Genomic DNA, 20998 nt, shown 5'->3' on the forward strand with positions numbered 1-20998 from the left:
TTTAAATCAAATCAATTTTTTTCACTCCTATCTTAATCACTCCTATCTTAATCTTAGTCTGTTCAGACCATGTGCTCCATCAATGGCTTTTGTACTTCCCAGTGGCGACCCATCATACAGGGCAGGTGGGAGCAGAGCCCCAACTTTTTAGCTAAAAAAAACCCCGAAACAATAACAAATATTTGTTAAACAATTCAAAAAATATATAAAAATCATTGAGTTAACAAATACAAACTTGGTCTCTGTTTTGATTTCCTGGGTAAGTCACCTCCAAAATGCAGGTGTTTCAGCCTAGCCTATTGGTTAACTATTTAACTAACTATTTATTAGTCTTCTAGCTTGGGTGTAGAAGCTGTTCAGGGTCCTGATGGTTTCAGACTTGGTGCATCAGTACCCCTTGCCATGCGGTAGCAGGGCGAACAGTCTCTGTCTTGGGTGGCTGGAGTCTTTGACAATCTTTAGGGCCTTCCTCTGACACTGCCTGGCATAGAGGTCCTGGATGGCAGGGAGCTCAGCCCCAGTGATGTACTGGGCTGTATGCACTACCCTCTGTAGCACCTTACGGTCAGATGCCAAGCAGTTGCCATACCAAGCAGTGATGCAGCCAGTCAAGATGCTTTCAATGGTGCAGCTGTAGAACTTTGTTCAGGGGGTGTGCCGGGATGTGGCTTGAAGTGACTAGTGACATATTTAATGGACAGCGGTGGATTTTGAACACACAACTCAACCCTTCCCCCCTTTTTCCCGGTTTGGTAAAGTTGTATGGGGTGAGGTAGGTCCTGATCAAAGTGCTCCTTCTTGGAACAGATGATTTCTTCTTGGACATTTTAAACATAATGAATTGACATCCTCTAGTAGTACTTTTAACTATTCTGTTGTTGGGTCACATGATTCAAATTCAAATAGTCGATCCTGCCGTGTCTTCTATGCAGCCGAGCAGCCTTTTAGTTTACAAATCGTAGTACCCACAATGCTTCAGGCGACTCGAAATGTTATGGAGGTCAAATACAAAGGTGTGGATATTAGAAATTAGCCTCGATAGTCCATATTTAATAGCCTATTAATTCACAAGACGTGTAAATGGCCGACTTGACAAGGTGTCATCGTTAAATGCCCGGTGCTTAACTCTTTATGATTACAACATGAACAAGCGTGTCGCATAGAGAACGTTCCATGTGGCATGCATGCGCTTTCGTTTATCGATGACATCATCACATAGTGGCGTTGCATTCAAGATCAAATCGGTCTCTAAACGTTTTACTGAAATGTACAAGTTGGGAAAACCAGAAGACTACCTTCTTTTGAATTTCACATTTAGAAATCTCTAGATACACATGATGTGGAGTCGAGTCAGTTTGCCCTTTTTATATCACTGAAAATATTTGTACACGTGTATGTGTGTGCAGGGACGGGTACTTGTTCACATTCCTCCATAATTGTCTCTGCACTGCTGTGATCAAGACTAGATAGCTTGGGGGTGCATGCATCTCAATAGTTTACCAAATTAGTTGCTGTTTATAATCTCCTACTTCCTTTGCACTGATTTGAAAACGAAGGAGTGAAAGCAGAACATTTGATGCTCTCAGATCTGCGCAAGTGAAGGGGTCATCAGGTGCAAGCAAACAGCTAGATGTCCATTGCAGCAACTTCCGTCTGTTTTAGAGACAACATTGCCATCTAGTGTTTATAATGTATATAGCAGTGCATGTGGTGTCACTAAAGTCTACTTTCTTTGAGGGCCAGACATGGAAAAAGACTGAACAAATTATTTTAGTGTGGAATAATTCACCTCTTATTTGCTAATATCACTTGTGTGTATAATGCAGTAAAGCATAAGCCAGGTGCTTGGCAAGGTCTGAGGTTTTGGCAGGGATCAATGAAACGGCATCACCACAGGGGACACCAGAGGGCCACAGAAGTGTCAACTGTTGGCAGAGTGGTGGGCTGTCTGTAGTCAGGTAGAACTGAATCCCAGCTCTCTTTGTTAACACAGACGTGCGACACGGTGTTAAGTTCTCTTGCCGCAGTGTGTTAGCACTTGATTCCGTGGTTGGCACCGGATATAGGAAAGACTCAGCGGTATACACATGCTTGGTGTGAACTGGAAACTTAACCCCAGGGGAACAATAGGGGCATTTCAACACCTGTGTGACATGTCAACTGCAGCCTTGATTCTGTGGAACTAGCCTCCAGAGATGAATTAGTAATGCACGCCTGACACATTTACAAATTGCAGTTCAGCTAAACACAATGCCTAAGTGCCCTATGGCCATTATAAGCAAGCTGGGCCTTTATGACACAGGAAGTAGAGGTATGTTGTCTTTGGCACACTGTCAGGCTGAAGTGAAATACTTTTTAGAACATGGCCGTTGGTATTTACCATCAATATCCATCCACTTTTGTTGTTTTTTCCCCCTCTCTTTCAGATGACAATCCCAAATGCCCCCTGAAAATTGTGGGTGAGCAGAACTGCTCTGCTTAATATCACCAAAGTAACATTTTCAATCTTAAAAAATAGCTGAAGGAAACAAACTAAAAACGACTAGGCCGACATTATTTCCCCGAGTTGTTGGCAGTGATCATGGTTATTTCTCCAGCCTCCATTGTCCATGTACAGAGAGAGATTATCACCCAGCACATGGGTGCGTCTGTTTGCCACCCTAAACCAGTTGTGTCACATTCTACAGTACACGGAAGGTTTACTTTGGTACATGGCTGGCAACATTTATCTGTCCATAAAATCTGGTAAATATTTGATCAGACCAAGGCAGAAGAACTTCCTTGTCATTGTGACTTTTCTTGGTGGGAAACTCAGTTGTTTGAAAAAGGTAATTAGGAAACAAGTCATCCTTTTTCCCATTACACAGACCCATTCTTGTAGGGAGCATTCACTGCCCCACTCCAGGCAACGTTACATTTCAGTAATTTAGCAGACGCTCTTATCCAGAACGATTTACAATTCCGGTTTACGTGCCTTGCTCTATCGCACATTGTCAAATGTTTCACCTAATTGGCTCAGAGATTGGAACCAGCGACCTTTCGGTTACTGGCCCAACGCTCTTAACTACTAGGCTACCTGCTGCCCTCCTGACAAACTGGACATACCCAGTTGGTTTTTATCGGTCAGAGTAACTGAACTCTCAGATTTCACAATAGGAAAATCACAAGAACAACTTATTTCAAATGTAAAGTAACAGTTAAAAAAACAAACATGTAAAAAGTCAAATGCGATTGTACAATTTAAGTCAGTGTATTCTTTTTAAAAGTTGATAAACAAAATGCACAGCCTCAAAAAAAAAAATCGTATCGACATGATACAAAGCGAGGAGTCCCAGGAAACCAAAACACAAGCTAATCTCTCACGTTTAGGTGAAAGTCTTCACCTTGTTGAGTCAGTGTAAATGTCACCTAATGATCCATTATTCAGTACTGCAGTTCCAGCAAAGAATGAGCACTTGAAAGAGAACATAATACATTAAAGTATTGAAGTACTTACTCCAAAACAAATGTTTATACACTAAGCTTTTTGACAACATTGTAGACTTCATTTAAACCCAGAAGTCCTATCGAGATAATATATTCACAGACCTGAGCAAAAAAAAAAGTTAGCAAATCTATAATTCTCTCTTTATGGAACAATGTCAGAATAACACACTCTAGCAGAGATTGAGTAATTGATGTCCAGGGTGGATCCTCGGTCTTCAAAAGTGCCCGATTGTAAATACATTTTCACTCCATGTCCATTTCTGCCCCACTGGCTAGACTCTCATCACCAGTCCACACCCCCATCTCTCTCCAATCCCCAGAAGTAAGTCACTTGGGCAGAAAGTCATCCACAGCAACCTCCAGGTTGCCTACGTACCAGAAGATCCAGAAGAACAGGCTGAGGAAGATGATGATGGGCCCAGAGAAGACCAAAAAGTCCCAGAAGCTGAAGGGTGCAAAGATGCCCAGGAAGAACAGGATGAGGCCCACAACATCCAGGAAGATGGCGATGAAGAAGAAGAGAAGGCAGCGGCCCAGGTACTGAGTGTAGCCCATGGTGGAGAGAGTGTCTGTCGTGAAGGTATTTATCCCCCTCCTACCATGTAAATACCACTTCTAATGATTCTATGGCTGCTAGCTATTTCCCTTGCATTCACTGTAACAAGATCATTTCAATGTTTACACTAGGATAACTACTCATACATATATCCCTGTACTTTCTCTGCATTGTTCGGGTAATCTACCCTACAGTGCATCTGACTGAATGAGGAAGCAAGGAAGATGTGTTTTATAAAAAGGCCCGTGTAGGCTACATTCCAGTGAGCTTGATCTATCACACTTCACATCTCACATAGTTCCCATAGCGGGACTGCTGCCAGGGGGAACATGTGCGTTAGTCTCACTAATGATGACAAAAAGGTTCAAATGTTCTTCTTCCATCTCTGTTGTGGGGGTTTTGGACACGTTTCCAGTTCATAAACATACCACATTCCAACACTAGGGGTTGGTTGGGCATCGTATGCCCTACAGGTGGCTTCAAAGGTTGGAGAATATGAATGTTTGATAGACATGAGAAACATCTTTGCTAACTAACACTCCAATAACTAACAGTGTTCATTTCATTAAATGTTTTATTTTTAATTAGGTAACAAGCCAGTAACCGAAAGGTTGCAGGATCGAATCCCCAAACTGACAAGGTAAAAAAAAAAATCTGTCGTTCTGCCCCTGAACAAGGCAGTTAACCCGCTGTTCCTAGGCAGTCATTGTAAATAAGAATGTTCTTAACTGACTTGCCTAGTTAAAAGGTTACATTAAATATGGAATGGAGATGCAGTCGTTGTGCCAGTGTGTATTCCGCAAGGTTCAGAATGTTCCAGAAAATATAGTTCTACACAATACATTCTCTACCGTCTCTCTCGCTCTGTGTGTGTGTAGGGATCTATCAGTATAACCAGTGGCAGACAGCCAGCACAGTGCTATCAACACACTTGCTCTTACCAACCCCAAACAGAACAGACAGATAGCATATCAATACTACCTACCTAACCAGATACAAACATACACTATACATTAATAAATCATAGGATCTGAGCTTTGGAAGATGTGTTTTGATTTGTTTATGTCCCTCATGGATTTAAGTATAATGTTTTTGATGTGTAACTGTGAGCTATCCAGTCAATGATGTCTGATTAACAACTCAGAGATATGACGTTAGAAAAAAAGAAAATAAACTTTATTTAAGGAAAATATCTTCAAAATGAACCATGTAAAATTCAGGACATAACATTTTTAGTTATTTAGCTAATTACAAGTAAAATTCTGCCATTTCTATCCTCAGTGCAGGGGCTCGGACATTGTGTCAGACGGCCTCTTCCTGAACAAAAATAGTATTCTCTATTGAAAAAGTGTCTTTGGTTCATATAGGCTAAAAAGGTATTCAGTCGGTTGGGATTTGAAAAGCAGGGCTTGGAGTAGGCATACGTTTTTCAAACTGGAGAATCCGAGAACACCTGCAACAGAGGAAAAATGAGTGAGAAGGAGAACACCAAGATTACAAAAACATGTGAGAAAATGTTTGACACATTTTCTTTATTTCCTAGTATTGCGTTACTTCCACAACATCCTGTGTTGTTATGCAATGTGCTGCAAACTAATTTCCCTTCTGAGACAATAACGATTTATTCATTCAAATGTTTTAGTCCCTAGAACATGACGTTATACCACATGGGCGGAGGGCATTTGTATTAATGAGCCTGCTATAGCAAGGAAAACCACATGATTTGAATCATCTGGTCTTTTGCAGAGAGAGAATCACAGCAAACCATTAAATCAAGCTTTATTTATACAGCACATTTCAGACATGGAATGCAACACAATGTGCTTCACATGAGAAAAAACAAACCAATAAAAACAAAAGCTGAAATATTTACTACACAACAAACAAGATTCAAAAAACAACAAGTAAAGAATGACAAACTGAATGACTAAAAAGCACCCTAAGAAACAGTAAAGCTAAAAAGATGACCAGTGTCGGCCCCCTTCAGATTCACTGGCAGGCGTTTCCAGACGCTGGGGGCATAATAACTCAAATGCTGCGAAAATCCTCTGGTGACACAAATGTAATGTTGTATATCGTTTCCGTTGCAGTGAAAATTAATGTTGTGCTTTCTGATAATGCTGCCAAGGGGTAACATATACTGAACCAAATACAAAATATAAACATGTAAAGTGTTGGTCCCATGTTTCATGAGCTGAAATAAAAGGTCACAGAAATGTTCCCAAAAAAGCTTCCCTCAAATTTTGTGCACAAATTTGTTTATATCCTTGTTTGTAAGCATTTCTCCTTTGCCAAGATAATTCATCCACCTGACAGGTGTGGCATATCAAGAAGCTGACTGAACAGCATGAACATTGCACGGGTGGCTGTTCTCAAACGATCCTGCAGGTGAAGAAACCGGATGTTAAGGTCCTAGGCTGGCGTGGTTACACGTGGTTTGCGGTTGGGAAGCCGGTTGGAATGGCTATATTCTCTAAAATGATGTGGAAGGCAGCTTATGGTAGAGAAATTAACACTACATTTTCTGGCAACAGCTTTGCTGGACATTCCTGGAGTCAGCATGCCAATTGTACACTCCCTCAACTTGAGACATCTGTGGCATTGTGTTGTGTGACAAAACTACATTTTAGAGTAGCCTTATATTGTCCCCAGCATTCTGATTGGCTGGGCCTTGCTCCCAAGTGGGTGGGCCTATGCCCTCCCAGGCCCACGATGACTGCGCCACTGATCAGTCATGTGAAATCCATAGATTAGGGCCTGATTGATTTATTTCAATTGACTGATTCCTTGATATGAACTAACTTAAACTTGTTGCGTTCATTTTTGTTCAGTACTGAACCATACCAGACCCAAACATCGAACCTTGTGGAACGCCACATGTGATAGGTTCTCTGAGTTATGGTCACCAAGGGTGACAAAAAAAAAAACTAGACCAGTTAAATAGGTCCTAAACCAATTTAGAACTGAACCGGAGAGGCCAACCCACTTCTCCAGTCTGTCCAGAAGGACATCATGGTCAAGTGTCGAATGCTGCACTTCAATAAGAGTACAAGGATAGAGAGCTGTTTGGCATCTACGATAATTTACCACTTTAAGTAAGGCGGTCTCTGTGCAGTGGTGGGCACAAAAAAAAACAAATTGAAATTTTTCTAAAATACAGTTGGCACTTAAAAAAAATGTTTTAGATGTTTGAAAACACATTTCTACAGAATTTTGCTTAAGAATGGAAGGTTGGAGATTGGCCGAAAATTGCCAAGAGCTGAAGAATCTAGATTACTTTTCTTCAAAAGGTGTTTCACCATTGCAGTTTTTAGTGCAGTGGGGAAAGTGCCTGTGAACAGGGAGGGACAAACAATAGCTTGCACTTCTTCAGATATGCAATTAAAACTGTTTTGAAGAAGGTAGGGATAGGAACGAGAAGGCAGGTAGAAGGCTTAAGTTGTGATATCACTTTCCTGAGGATGTCGGTGTCAACCAGGGAAAATAAATCCGTATTAACTTTGCGTGGTAGGCTAGGACACATATCAAACTTCTCATCCGGTCTTGCATGACTGATAGCCAACATTAGGCTGGGTATCTTATCCCTGAAATGTGGAGGAAAGTTCACATACTGTATGTTTGAGGGGGTAGGATCAAGTTAGAAAAATAAGCCTGTCTGGCATTTCAAATTGCCTGCTTATATATGCCAAGTTCCTCTCTCAGAGTACGGTGCATTCTGAAAGTATTCAGACCCCTTCACTTTTTCCACATTTTATGTTACAGCCTTATTCTAAAATGGATTAAATACTTTTTTTTTTACCTCAATCTACACACAATACCCCATAATTACAAAGCATTTTTTTTTTTTTTTAAGAAATCTTGCCAAACATTAAAAATAAACAAATACCTTTTTTTACATAAGTATTCAGAACCTTTGCTATGAGACTCAAAATTGAGCTCAGGTGCATCCTGTTTCCATTGGTCATCCTTGAGATGTTTCTACAACTTGATTGGAGTCCACCTGTGGTAAATTCAATTGATTGGACATGATTTGGAAAGGCACACCCACACACACAACCTGTCTATACCATGCCATGAGGTCGAGGCACAGATCTGGGAAAGGGTACCAAAACATTTCTGCAGCATTGAAGGTCCCCAAGAACACAGTGGCCTCCATCATTCTTAAATGAACGAAGATTAGAACCACCAAGACTCTTCCTAGAGCTGGCTGCCCGGCCAAACTGAGCATTCAGGAGAGAAGGGCCTTGGTCAGGGAGGTCACCAAGAACCCAATGGTCACTCTGATAGAGCGCAAGAGTTCCTCTATGGAGATAGGAGAACCTTCTAGAAGAACAACCATTCACCAATCAAGCCTTTATGTTAGAGTGGCCAGACAGAAGCCACACCTCAGTAAAAAGGCACATGATAGATAGCTTGCTTGGAGTTTACCAAAAGGCACCGAAGTACAGAGAGATCCTTGATGAAGTCCTGAGCGCTCTGGAGCAGGTTCTCAGAATGGGGCGAAGGTACACCTTCCAATAGGACAACAACCCTAAGCACACAGCCAAGGCGTCGGGACAAGTCTCAATGTCCTTGAGTGGTCCAGCCAGAGCTCGGACTTGAAATGTAATCCATTTTGGAACAAGGCTGTAACATAACACTTTGGGGGAAAAAGTCAAGGGGTCTGAATACTTCCCGAATACACTGTATCATAATGGACCTGCAACTTTGACTTTCGCCACTTCTGCTTGACCTTTCAGCAATTTCTCTTTAATTGATTAGTTCTCACTCATGCAAGGGGCGTTCCGTTTTGAGATGGCCTTTTTCAACTTTACTGGAGCTATGGCATCAATGGTTGCCCTTAAATTTGCTATTAAAACGTATCAACTAAATCACCACAAGAGGAAAGCAGAATAGGTGATGGAGATTTGTTCATACACTAAATCTGTAGCAACTTCAGAGGTAAGATAGTGTTTTTTAATAATGCAGTCAGTATTACCTTGTGCAACAAGGTAGTAAAAATACAGTGTTGATCATAAAGCGACATCAACAAGAGAGGATATGCCAATAGAAAGCCCCTTGGTAATAACCTGGTCCAGAGTATGGCCGAGGTTATGGGTGGGCCCAGTAACATGTTGGATAATATTCAATTCAATGGCCTTGGTCAGTCACTTTGTCAACATGAATATAAAAATCATCCAACACAATGATTTTTATCATAGTTCTCAAGGACAATAGACAACAGTGAAATCAGTAAAGGAAGTGAGGCAGTGCTTTGGTGGCCTATAGAGGGTTATGGCCAGCACTGGTGGCTGACATTTAAACAGTATAGTATGATGCTCAAAAGACCCCCTTTTCTGATGGATTATGAAAAGCTGTAGTCCTGGGGGGAGGCTTTTAGAAAGTGCTGCACTACAGTCTGATGACTGCATGTTTCTCACTGAAATATAGCTATCAAATTTGCGCTCAGTAATGAGGTAATTCGCGAGAAAGAGCAATCACTAGGAAAACCTAACATTTAAAAGCGCCATATTCAATGAGTGTGGGCTACTCTGCCCCTGGGATATCTGCCTCGAGGTAACCAATGGAATAACAACCAAATTATTAACGTTACAACCATGTTTTCTGACAGTCTCCAATCCAACAGAATGGTAGATGACAGTTTGTATAAACTCACTAGAAGGCAGAGTTAAAAGAACATCAATTAGGTTACTCCCAATAACCACAGTGCCATTTCTACAGGAGTTGATATGCTTTCCAAAGTCCTTTGTTGCTTTTTTCTGACAGGGAGAACTGGTGCACTACCAGACTCTGTCAGTCTCCAAAACAGTTTGTGATGTTGCTGGAAATTGTCCTGGAACCCCTGTGGTCAGGGTGAATCACGTCTCTTTAAAAAATAAAATAAAAGTGCTGGTTGCTCACATAGCAAATCAAAGTTGTCACAAAAGGAGACATTCCTGCTGTTTATTTTAGGTACTCATTCAGGGCAACGAGTTAGCCCAAACTGTTTGAACCCCTTCTGTAGCACAGGAGGGGGCCAGAGATAATCACTCTCTTCCCTGTGCTAGCGAGGATCTTACATTTTTGTTTTTGTAGTCCTTCAGTTCTTCAGAAACTGAAAACCTACGTGAGTGACGGTGTCAATATTGGAGTAGGTGGCCAGAACAGTGGGTAGGAGGGAGTTGATATCACGGACACAAGAAATCAAAGTATACTAGTTTTATTAATGATAGTATGCACTTACATGACCGGTTTCCTAAAGCTCCTATATTAAACACTATAGAATGACAGTGTACCTCAAAGTGATACGGTAACAGGCCTAGACTCTGTTCCGCTATTAAACGAAGTGGCTAGGAGGATTGCATGAGAACATTTCAATAAAAATCAAGCCAACGTCATTGGATACAGACACTGTTGGCAGGACAATGAATGAGACGTACTGTGAAGTGATTGGCAAACATTCCATAATCATAAACCTAAAATTTGGTTTCTATTGCTCAATACTGCCTGGAATCACTGAACGTACATTGAGAAAATGTTTGTTTAAAATATCAGCGCTGTTGCGTTATCCACAGCCAATATTTGTTCGTCATTTGCTGCCAAACATTATCCAGTCAAACTGTTGGTCATAATTTGTGTGCAATAGGTGGCTTGTACAATAGCCATGTTGTCCCTTGGTGGCTTGAATGTTCATTGGAAGAATGTATACATTGAGAAAAACAAAATCCTTCAGTCTAAATGGGATGGGGTGAGGGGGGGTTCCAAGCTAACATATACAGTGCCTTGCGAAAGTATTCGGCCCCCTTGAACTTTGCGACCTTTTGCCACATTTCAGGCTTCAAACATAAAGATATAAAACTGTATTTTTTTGTGAAGAATCAACAACAAGTGGGACACAATCATGAAGTGGAACGACATTTATTGGATATTTCAAACTTTTTTAACAAATCAAAAACTGAAAAATTGGGCGTGCAAAATTATTCAGCCCCTTTACTTTCAGTGCAGCAAACTCTCTCCAGAAGTTCAGTGAGGATCTCTGAATGATCCAATGTTGACCTAAATGACTAATGATGATAAATACAATCCACCTGTGTGTAATCAAGTCTCCGTATAAATGCACCTGCACTGTGATAGTCTCAGAGGTCCGTTAAAAGCGCAGAGAGCATCATGAAGAACAAGGAACACACCAGGCAGGTCCGAGATACTGTTGTGAAGAAGTTTAAAGCCGGATTTGGATACAAAAAGATTTCCCAAGCTTTAAACATCCCAAGGAGCACTGTGCAAGCGATAATATTGAAATGGAAGGAGTATCAGACCACTGCAAATCTACCAAGACCTGGCCGTCCCTCTAAACTTTCAGCTCATACAAGGAGAAGACTGATCAGAGATGCAGCCAAGAGGCCCATGGTCACTCTGGATGAACTGCAGAGATCTACAGCTGAGGTGGGAGACTCTGTCCATAGGACAACAATCAGTCGTATATTGCACAAATCTGGCCTTTATGGAAGAGTGGCAAGAAGAAAGCCATTTCTTAAAGATATCCATAAAAAGTGTCATTTAAAGTTTGCCACAAGCCACCTGGGAGACACACCAAACATGTGGAAGAAGGTGCTCTGGTCAGATGAAACCAAAATTGAACTTTTTGGCAACAATGCAAAACGTTATGTTTGGCGTAAAAGCAACACAGCTCATCACCCTGAACATCATCCCCACTGTCAAACATGGTGGTGGCAGCATCATGGTTTGGGCCTGCTTTTCTTCAGCAGGGACAGGGAAGATAGTTAAAATTGATTGGAAGATGGATGGAGCCAAATACAGGACCATTCTGGAAGAAAACCTGATGGAGTCTGCAAAAGACCTGAGACTGGGACGGAGATTTGTCTTCCAACAAGACAATGATCCAAAACATAAAGCAAAATCTACAATGGAATGGTTAAAAAATAAACATATCCAGGTGTTAGAATGGCCAAGTCAAAGTCCAGACCTGAATCCAATCGAGAATCTGTGGAAAGAACTGAAAACTGCTGTTCACAAATGCTCTCCATCCAACCTCACTGAGCTCGAGCTGTTTTGCAAGGAGGAATGGGAAAAAATGTCAGTCTCTCGATGTGCAAAACTGATAGACATACCCCAAGCGACTTACAGCTGTAATCGCAGCAAACGGTGGCGCTACAAAGTATTAACTTAAGGGGGCTGAATAATTTTGCACGCCCAATTTTTCAGTTTTTGATTAGTTAAAAAAGTTTGAAATATCCAATAAATGTCGTTCCTCTTCATGATTGTGTCCCACTTGTTGTTGATTCTTCACAAAAAAATACAGTTTTATATCTTTATGTTTGAAGCCTGAAATGTGGCAAAAGGTCGCAAAGTTCAAGGGGGCCGAATACTTTCACAAGGCACTGTATAATTGTTTTAAGATGGTCATACCAAAGATCATTTAGCCATTTGATTTTGAATTTTAGAACCCCTTTAAGTATACATTTTTTAAATATATATTTTTAAGTAGTTAATGAAACATTGAATTTGGCCTTAGTCATATTAGGCCATTAAAACACAATGGATAACAAGTTAATATATGGAATAACAGTCTAAATATATCAAAAGGAAGTTTAAAAAAAAAGTGTCCTATATCTGAGAAATATAAGATCAGGAAATTATTATTTTGTACTAATATTTAACCCCCCCCCCCTTTTTTGGCACTAAACCACTTCCATATACAGTACACTGAGTATACAAAACATTATAGAACTCTGCTCTTTCCATGATCCCTTATAGATGTCACTTGTTAAATCCACTTCAAATCAGTGTAGATGAAGGGGAGGAGACATGTTAAAGAAGGATTTTTAATCCCGAGACAGATTGTGTGTGTGTGCGCCAGTCAGAGGGTGAACGGGCAAGACAAATGATTGAAGTGCCTTTGAACGGGGTATGGTAGTAGGTGCCAGGGGCACCGGTTTGTGTCAAGAACGCTTGTGTGAGAAGACCGATTTTCGGGATGTCTCCCGGTCTGACAAACACCCCTGTAGCTCGGCCACCTTCCACCACAGATGGTGGATTGAGACGCAGATACTGCATCTCTAGCTTAAAAAAAAGACACATTTTTATGGGGATTTTTTATTATGCAAATTCTATTTCAGTGGGAGCACGGACATTGACTAGGCGTCAATGTTCATATCCTAAAAGCTTATATGAACAACTGTCATTTGTAAGGAATCATGTGACCAGTTCATGGCCTGTATGAGAGTACGACTTCTACATGAATGTTTTCTCTGTTGTCTGTTCAGTGCAATGCAGTTGAATTGCCCAGAAAGACGACGATAGACTTCTGAATCCATCTCAAAAAGTCCCGTGGTTTGTCGCTTTTATTCTAAAATCAATCCCCTATTAGACCCATTGAGATAACCCCTTAAGATGGCTGTAGGAGTTATACCGTATAATCTGAATCACGTAGGGTGAATGTACTACGATGGAACCGGAGGGGAAGGCTGCCGTCTTATCGGCTCTTAACCAACCATGCTATTTTGTTAGTTTTTTCACGTTGTTCGTAGCTTGTTTTGTTAATAATGTTGCTGCTACCGTCTCTTATGACCGAAAAGAGCTTCTGAACATCTGAACTGCGATTGCTCACCTCAAACTGGACGAAGAGTTCTCCTTCAATGAGTCGGACGGGAGGGATATACTACTACAGACACCCGACCAGGCCCAGATCCCCGTGATTTGCTGGAGAAGGAAACAGGGATTTTGCGGGAAAAAAAATCAGGGTGCCCTTACCTTCCGTCCTGCTAGCTAATGTTCAATCGCTGGAAAAGAAATGGGACGAGCTGAAAGCACATATATCCTACCAATGGGACATGAAAAACCTGTCAAATCTTGTGTTTCAGAGTCATGGCTGAACGACGACATTAAGAACATACAGCTGGAGGGTTATACCCTCCATCGGCAGGACGGAACAGCAGCCTCTGGGAAGACAAGGGGCGGGGCCTATGTATATTTGCAAACAACAGCTGGTCTATATATTTTTTTTTTTAAGTGGTCAGGTGAAGCAGATACTAAACTACAAGACTGTGTTGCTAGCACATACTGGAATATGTTATGGGATTCTTCCGATGGCATTGAGGAGTACACCACATCAGTCACTGGCTTTATCAATAAGTACGTTGAGGACGTCGTCCCCACAGTGACTGTACGTACATACACCAACTAGAAGCCATGGATTACAGGCAACATTCGCACTGAGCTAAAGGGTAGAGCTGCCGCTTTCAAGGAGCTTATAAGAAATCCCACTATAGCCTCCGACGAACCATCAAACAGGCAAAGCGTTAATACAGGACCAAGATCGAATCGTACTACACCGGCTCTCGTCATATGTGGCAGGGCTTGCAAACTATTAGACTACAAAAGGGATGCACAGCCGAGAGCTGCCCAGTGACAAGCCAGACAAGCAAAATAACTTCTATGCTCGCTTCGAGGCAAGTAACACTGAAACATGCATGAGAGCATCAACTGTTCCGGGCGACTGTGTGATCACGATCTCCGCAGCCGATGTGAGTAAGACTTTCAAACAGGTCAACATTCACAAGGCCAGATGGATTACCAGGATGTGTACTCAGAGCGTGCACTGACCAACTGGCAAGTGTCTTTCACTGACATTTTTAACCTTTCCCTGTCGGAGTCTGTAATACCAACATGTTTCAAAGCAGACCACCATAGTCCCTGTGCCCAAGAACACTAAGGTAACCTGCCTAAATGACTGCCGACCCATAGGACTCACATCTGTAGCCATGAAATGCTTTAAAAAGGCTGGTCATGGCTCACATCATCAACACCATTATCCCAGAAACCCTAGACCCACTCCAATTTGCATACTGCACCAACAGATGATGCAATCTCTATTGCACTCCACACTGCCCTTTCCCACCTGGACAAAAGGAACACCTATGTGAGAATGCTATTCATTAACTACAGCTTAGCATTAACTACAGCTCAGACTAAACACCTCCCTCTGCAACTGGATCCTGGACTTCCTGACGGGCCGCCCCCCAGGTGGTAAGGGTAGGTAACAACACATCCGCCACGCTGATCCTCAACACGGGGGCCCCTCAGGGGTACGTGCTCAGCCCCCTCCTGTACTCCCGGTTCACTCATGACTGCACAGCCAGGCACGACTCAAACGGCATCATTAAGTTCGCTGATGGCACAACAGTGATCAAAGACGAGACAGACTATAGGGAGGAGGTCAGAGACCTGACCGTGTGGTGCCAGGACAACAACCTCTCCCTCAACGTGATCAAGACTAAGGAGATGATTGTGGACTACAGGAAAATGAGGACAGAGCACGTCCCCATTCTCATCGATGGGGCTGTAGTGGAGCAGGTTGAAAGCTTCAAGTTCCTTGGCGTTCACATCACCAGCAAACTAATATGGTCCAAGCACACCAAGACAGTCGTGAAGAGGGCACAACAAAACCTATTCCCCCTCAGGAGACTGAAATGATTTGGCATGGGTCTTCAGATCCTCAAAAGGTTTTACAGCTGCACCATCGAGAGAATCCTGACGGGTTGCATCACTGCCTGGTATGGCAACTGCTCGGCCTGTTATTTGATGTAGAGAGTAGAGGTGATTTAAGGACTGCCCAACTCCATCCAATATAATCAATAAGCACTACTGCTGGTGCTCTGAAGCCCATTAAGACGCATTGCAGGCTGCGCCCCAAGGGTGTCTAGAGTAGACTGAAGCCTGACCCACCCGTCATCCCTGTTAGAAGCACTGCTTTAAACTACCAGGTTAAAAAAAAAGCCTATAAAAATGTGAGGTTGGGAAGCTGAATAGGAATGGCCAAAGGCCACTGAAGCTCTTTATATTGTAGCAGCCAGTATAGAACGATAATTAATTATTACACTCGTTAGCAAAGTGAAGTGTGCGATCAGGGCCTGGGGCATGATGGAGGGCTCTGTGAAGGGCATCTATTCTAAAGGACTGGACTTTGCACGGGTTGTGTATTGCATCAATTAGATGTGACGTTTCATAGTCTTCTCGAAAAGAGAAGAATGTTGTCATATGAACTGCATCATGGAAACATGCATCTGTATACTATTGGAGTGGGAGACAGCAGAAATGGGTCAGTGTTGTTGACAATGATGTTGTAGCAGGGTTAATTAACCTCATCCCCGCTATACGACTTCCTCAACTGATCATTCAAATGTGGCATAATGGAGGTTTCATAATCCCTTCAAGGCAAGAGGGCAGAAAGAATGTTTACACTAAAAGAGATTCCCTGGTACATTTGTATACATTTAGCCAGTAGTTCTGAAAGTAGCGCTCACGAGCCAATGGTGGTCCCCGAATATTGCGTACTACGTCACATACTGCATGTGCACCCAAGCAGTGCTTCTACACCTGCATTGCTTGCTGTTTGGGGTTTTAGGCTGGGTTTCTGTACAGCACTTTGTGACATCAGCTGATGTAAGAAGGGCTTTATAAATTAATTTGATTGATTGCGCTTGCTCTGTATTGCTCTGAAATGAGACTGTAATTCTGCTCATACTATGCATACATGAACTACACATCGACACATCCAGCCCAAACTGGGAGGTTTAAGTCAGATTTCCTATTAGAAGGAAATAGGGTCGAATCATATCAAACAAGTGTAAAAATGACTTTGTAATGTTATCCACCCACTAAATAAATCCCACAGATATAGACAATAATTCTGATCATAAAATACTCAAGACATTCATGGGGGTCAAATTGAGGTCATTTTGACCATAGTCCAGTGGCTATGGGAACAATTGTGGACTTTGATAGAGCCACCACATTTCACACAGCTGGGGCATGTCTAAGTAGTTCTGGATAGATAGATATATCTATTTATTTATCCCATTACCCCCACTGGAAGTCATTTCCAATATGGCCACCGACCAGCTGCATGGGTCCATATTGGACTAGATTCACTTGGACAGATCTCCATAAATAATTGGTACATACAGCCCAATTATGGCTTAAAATGTTTGAGGTGGTCAGGAGAACACAAAATATTTAAATCTTTTGTAGAAAAATTTTGAAAAATCTACCAAAATTCCTGAACATACATCCTCATTTTTATTATGTTACATTTACAGTGCATTTGGAAAGACCCCTGGACTTTTCCCACATTTTGTTACGTTACAGCCTTATAAAATGGATAGTTTTTTCCCCTCATCAATCTACACACAATAGCCCCATAATGACAAAGGAAAAACAGGTTTTTGGAAATGTTTGCAAATGTATTCAACATAAAATAACAGAAGTATCACATTTGCATACATTTTCCCCTTGATCCTGACTCCCAGTCCCTCCCGATGAAAAAACAACCCTGATGCTGCAACCAAAATGCTTCACCATAGGGATGGTGCCAGGTGACTACCTCATGAAGTTGGTTGAGAGAAGGGCAAAGGGTGACTACTTTAAAGAATTTCCTAAACAAAATGAGGGATATCGGTAACAGAACTCTTCAGTCAGAAATGTCTGTAATTATGTTGCAGCTTCAGCAACACAGACAGCGAGATAAACACTGCTGATGTTCTGTGGTGGTCGCTGCAGCAGAGAGGAGAGAGAGCCAACACTATAAACACTGCTGATGTTCTGTGGTGGTCGCTGCAGCAGAGAGGAGAGAGAGCCAACACTATAAACACTGCTGATGTTCTGTGGTGGTCGCTGCAGCAGAGAGGAGAGAGAGCCAACACTATAAACACTGCTGATGTTCTGTGGTGGTCGCTGCAGCAGAGAGGAGAGAGAGCCAACACTATAAACACTGCTGATGTTCTGTGGTGGTCGCTGCAGCAGAGAGGAGAGAGAGCCAACACTATAAACACTGCTGATGTTCTGTGGTGGTCGCTGCAGCAGAGAGGAGAGAGAGCCAACGGATGCTAGTCACACAGTCGCTCGCTGTCATTTTTAACACAGTGCCATAAGTTTGAACCGGCCCGACACAATCAAATCAATTGCAATCAGACTCCCTCTACTCATTTGTGTGTCTGGATGATTTCACCAAACAGCGTGCTTAAACCTTCAGACAAGCTCAATGCATATGGTTGATTTGATTAAAACACATTGGATGTGTCTATATATTGACAAATACACATTTAACAACAAAAAAATCCCCCACATAGTCATTGGAATAGGGTCAAAATGACCTCAATACGACCCCTATTAAAAAGGTCTCAATAGTACTTCATGATCAGAATTATTATCTATATTATCTGTGGGGTTTATTTAGTGGGTAGATTTTAGTCATGTTTATATTGTTTGGAATGACTTAACCCTATTTTCTTCTGAAAGGAAATCTAGATGGCAGCCATTTTATTAGAATGTTCACCCTGGTTGACTGACAGGCAGGCTTCCCAGACTGCCTCCAATCTTTAAAATGTTCCTCAAGGCATCTGGAATTAGTGTACCAAGTTCGATCCTTGTATGGTAAAATGGAACAATGATTTCACCTATCTGCTGGACTATTGGGAAGGATAGAGTTTCCACCCAGAGCCAAATTGACAGCTTTACAGTCCCAAAACAATTGACATGATCCAATCGGGAGGATTGCCTAATGTTTGTCCAATTTTGTCTAGTTAGAAAATATGAGTGGGTGAAAGTAAATATTATGACAATCACTAATTGAGGCATGACCTACAACAGATTGGGATGTCGTGGGGGAGAATATAGGTTGAAGAAATAGAGCAGGGTGGGAAAATCTGATCTAACAATAGAATGAGGCCAAAATGATAGCGGATGTTCACCTAATTAGAGCCACTTGTAAATGAGCTGTTATTGCTTTTGAGAAACACCTACCAGCTCTGTCAGAGAAGCCTCTCCGCTTTGCTATCCACGATGCTTTGCAATAACACTTCAGAGTTCTTCAGAATCCCCAACTCGACAGTTTTCTCCCTCGGCGGGTTGTCAAAACTTCGGTCGTATCCTCCATTGTCGTGTCCGCTGATGCTGTGTTCCCACGTAATTCGTGATGGAGCGTGAACAGGCACTGTTCTGTTGACCGATTCCTTCCTATTCACCATGCACTTCTCCCCGGCTTCCAGAGTTTTTATCCCGCTCTTCGAGAGCCGCTCCGAAAACTTTCTCGCCCAGTGCGCAAAGTTGTCCAGGGTGCTTTTCTCAAAGTCCTCGGAGTAAACCTTTATGTTGCCCGTGTACCACAAAATCCACCAACCCAGACTTAGGAAGATGATGAGTGTACCCGTGTAGATGAGGAAATCCCCGTAGAAGTGACCGTCCAACTTTAGATCCGCGAAAATACCAACTAAAAGCAATGTCAAACCGCCGACGTCAAAAGCTACGGCTAGGAAAAATAACGGCGCACAGTTCCCCAGGCAGTTTTGAGCCATGCCTAAGCTGTGATGAGGTCAAATAACTTCAGTGGAGAGTTTAACTTGTTTTTCATGAAGCACCATTTTCATTTCCTCGCCATCACCTGTGGTGAACACCTGTGCGCGCAGAGAGCCGCCTTCCTGTGACGTCAATGTAAACTAGAGGGTGTTAAGACCATCCCCTATCCTTGGTATACCACTCAGGTTAAGTTGCCCTTATGCACAGATCTGGGACCACTTTACAGAACACCAAAATGTATAGCCTTTATCATTTGTGAGAGAAACGCAAAACTGATGTTAGATCAGTGTCATTGGTAAAAACAGCGAGTAATGAAACAAACAAACAGATACACAAATATGACGTGTTACAAAATGCGCTGGATTTTTAGCATTCCTCCGCACCCACCCAGGTCATGTCACACTTCAAGTGTTTATGTTGGTTGTAACCTGAGAATTGGCTCAGAAACCCATGCTGGCTTTGGGAGGAATATCTATCAGGCAGCTATCTTGTATGTTGAACACAAGCATAGAGTTACGTTGTAGGCTATCCATCACACAAGCAGTATTTGGTGGGTGGGTTGATCCAAGGTTGAATATGACTCTCGTGTTTTAAATGCTACGATTGCTTGTCTTAATTGGTAAAAGCAAGGTTGGCCAACGCTCCTGGAGAGCTGTACTACTACTGCAGAGGCTAGATTTCTCTGGAGAGAACCATCAAGCACCAATTTAGAAGAAACTATAGAGCTGTTGCTCCCAAAACGTATTCCACATCAACCCAGAACTATTCAGCCTGAGCCGTTCCCGACCATCAATAGCGAAACACCCGTTTATGCAACGCGGCCTCAGAGCATTTCATATTATTCTTAGGCGTTAATTTGAGACACTCCATTTAGTATGATACACTAAATGACCAAAAGTATGTGGACACCTGCTCGTTGAACATCCCAAAATCATGGGCATTAATATGGAGTTGGTCCCCCCTTTGCTGCTATAACAGCCTCCACTCTTCTGGGAAGGCTTTCCACTATATGTTGGAACATTGCTGTGCAGCCACAAGGGCGTTAGTGAGGTTGGGCACTTATATTGGGTGATTAGGCCTGGCTCGCAGTCAGCATTCCAATTCATTGCAAAGGTGTTCGATCGAGTTGAGGTCAGGGCTGTGCAGACCAGTCAAGTTCTTCCACACCGATCTCGACAAACTATTTCTCAATGGACCTCGCTTTGTGCATGGGGGCATTGTCATGCTGAAACAGGAAAGGACCTTCCCCAAACTGTTGCCACAAAGCTAGATGCAAAGAATCGTCTAGAATGTCATTGTATGCTGTAGCATTAAGATTTCCCTTCACTGGGCCTAGCCCGAACCATGAAAAACAACCTCAGATCATTATTCCTCCTCCACTAAACTTTTCAGTTGGCACTATGCATTCCAGCTGGTAGCGTTCACCTGGCATCTGCCAAACCCAGATTAGTCCGTCGGCCTGCCAGATGGTGAAGCGTGATTCATCACTCAAGAGAACGAATTTCCACTGCTCCAGTCCAATGGCGGCGAGCTTTACACCCCTCCAGCCAGGCTCTTGACATTGCGTTTGTTGATCTTAGGCTTGTGTGCGTCTGCTCGGCCATG

General features: G+C 42.4%; 1 protein-coding gene and 1 long non-coding RNA gene across 5 annotated transcripts in view; one reads left to right on the forward strand and one right to left on the reverse strand.

The window, feature by feature from the left end:
* The window catches only part of LOC109870519 (uncharacterized), a 34265-nt gene that overhangs the window by 2597 nt on the left and 10670 nt on the right, over window positions 1-20998 (forward strand). Inside the window, exon 3 of one of the 4 annotated variants that reach the window (XR_004205512.1) lies at window positions 3763-6271. Coding sequence is in view for 3 of the 4 variants with exons in the window: in XM_020461049.2 (XP_020316638.1) it covers window positions 3763-4066 (304 nt within the window). In the remaining variant the exon portion in view is untranslated. Of the gene's footprint in view, window positions 1-3762; window positions 6272-20998 lie in introns of those variants that run through there. The other 3 variants (XM_020461047.2, XM_020461049.2, XM_020461051.2) reach the window with 3 other exon arrangements.
* Window positions 5192-19572, reverse strand: LOC109870520 (uncharacterized). The gene is made up of 2 exons (XR_002252176.2): window positions 18842-19572; window positions 5192-5495 (listed from the first exon to the last, which is right to left on the reverse strand). It is a non-coding gene; the product is annotated as an uncharacterized LOC109870520 (long non-coding RNA).

Source organism: Oncorhynchus kisutch, linkage group LG25, assembly GCF_002021735.2.
Source record: "Oncorhynchus kisutch isolate 150728-3 linkage group LG25, Okis_V2, whole genome shotgun sequence".
Lineage (NCBI taxonomy): Eukaryota > Metazoa > Chordata > Actinopteri > Salmoniformes > Salmonidae > Oncorhynchus > Oncorhynchus kisutch.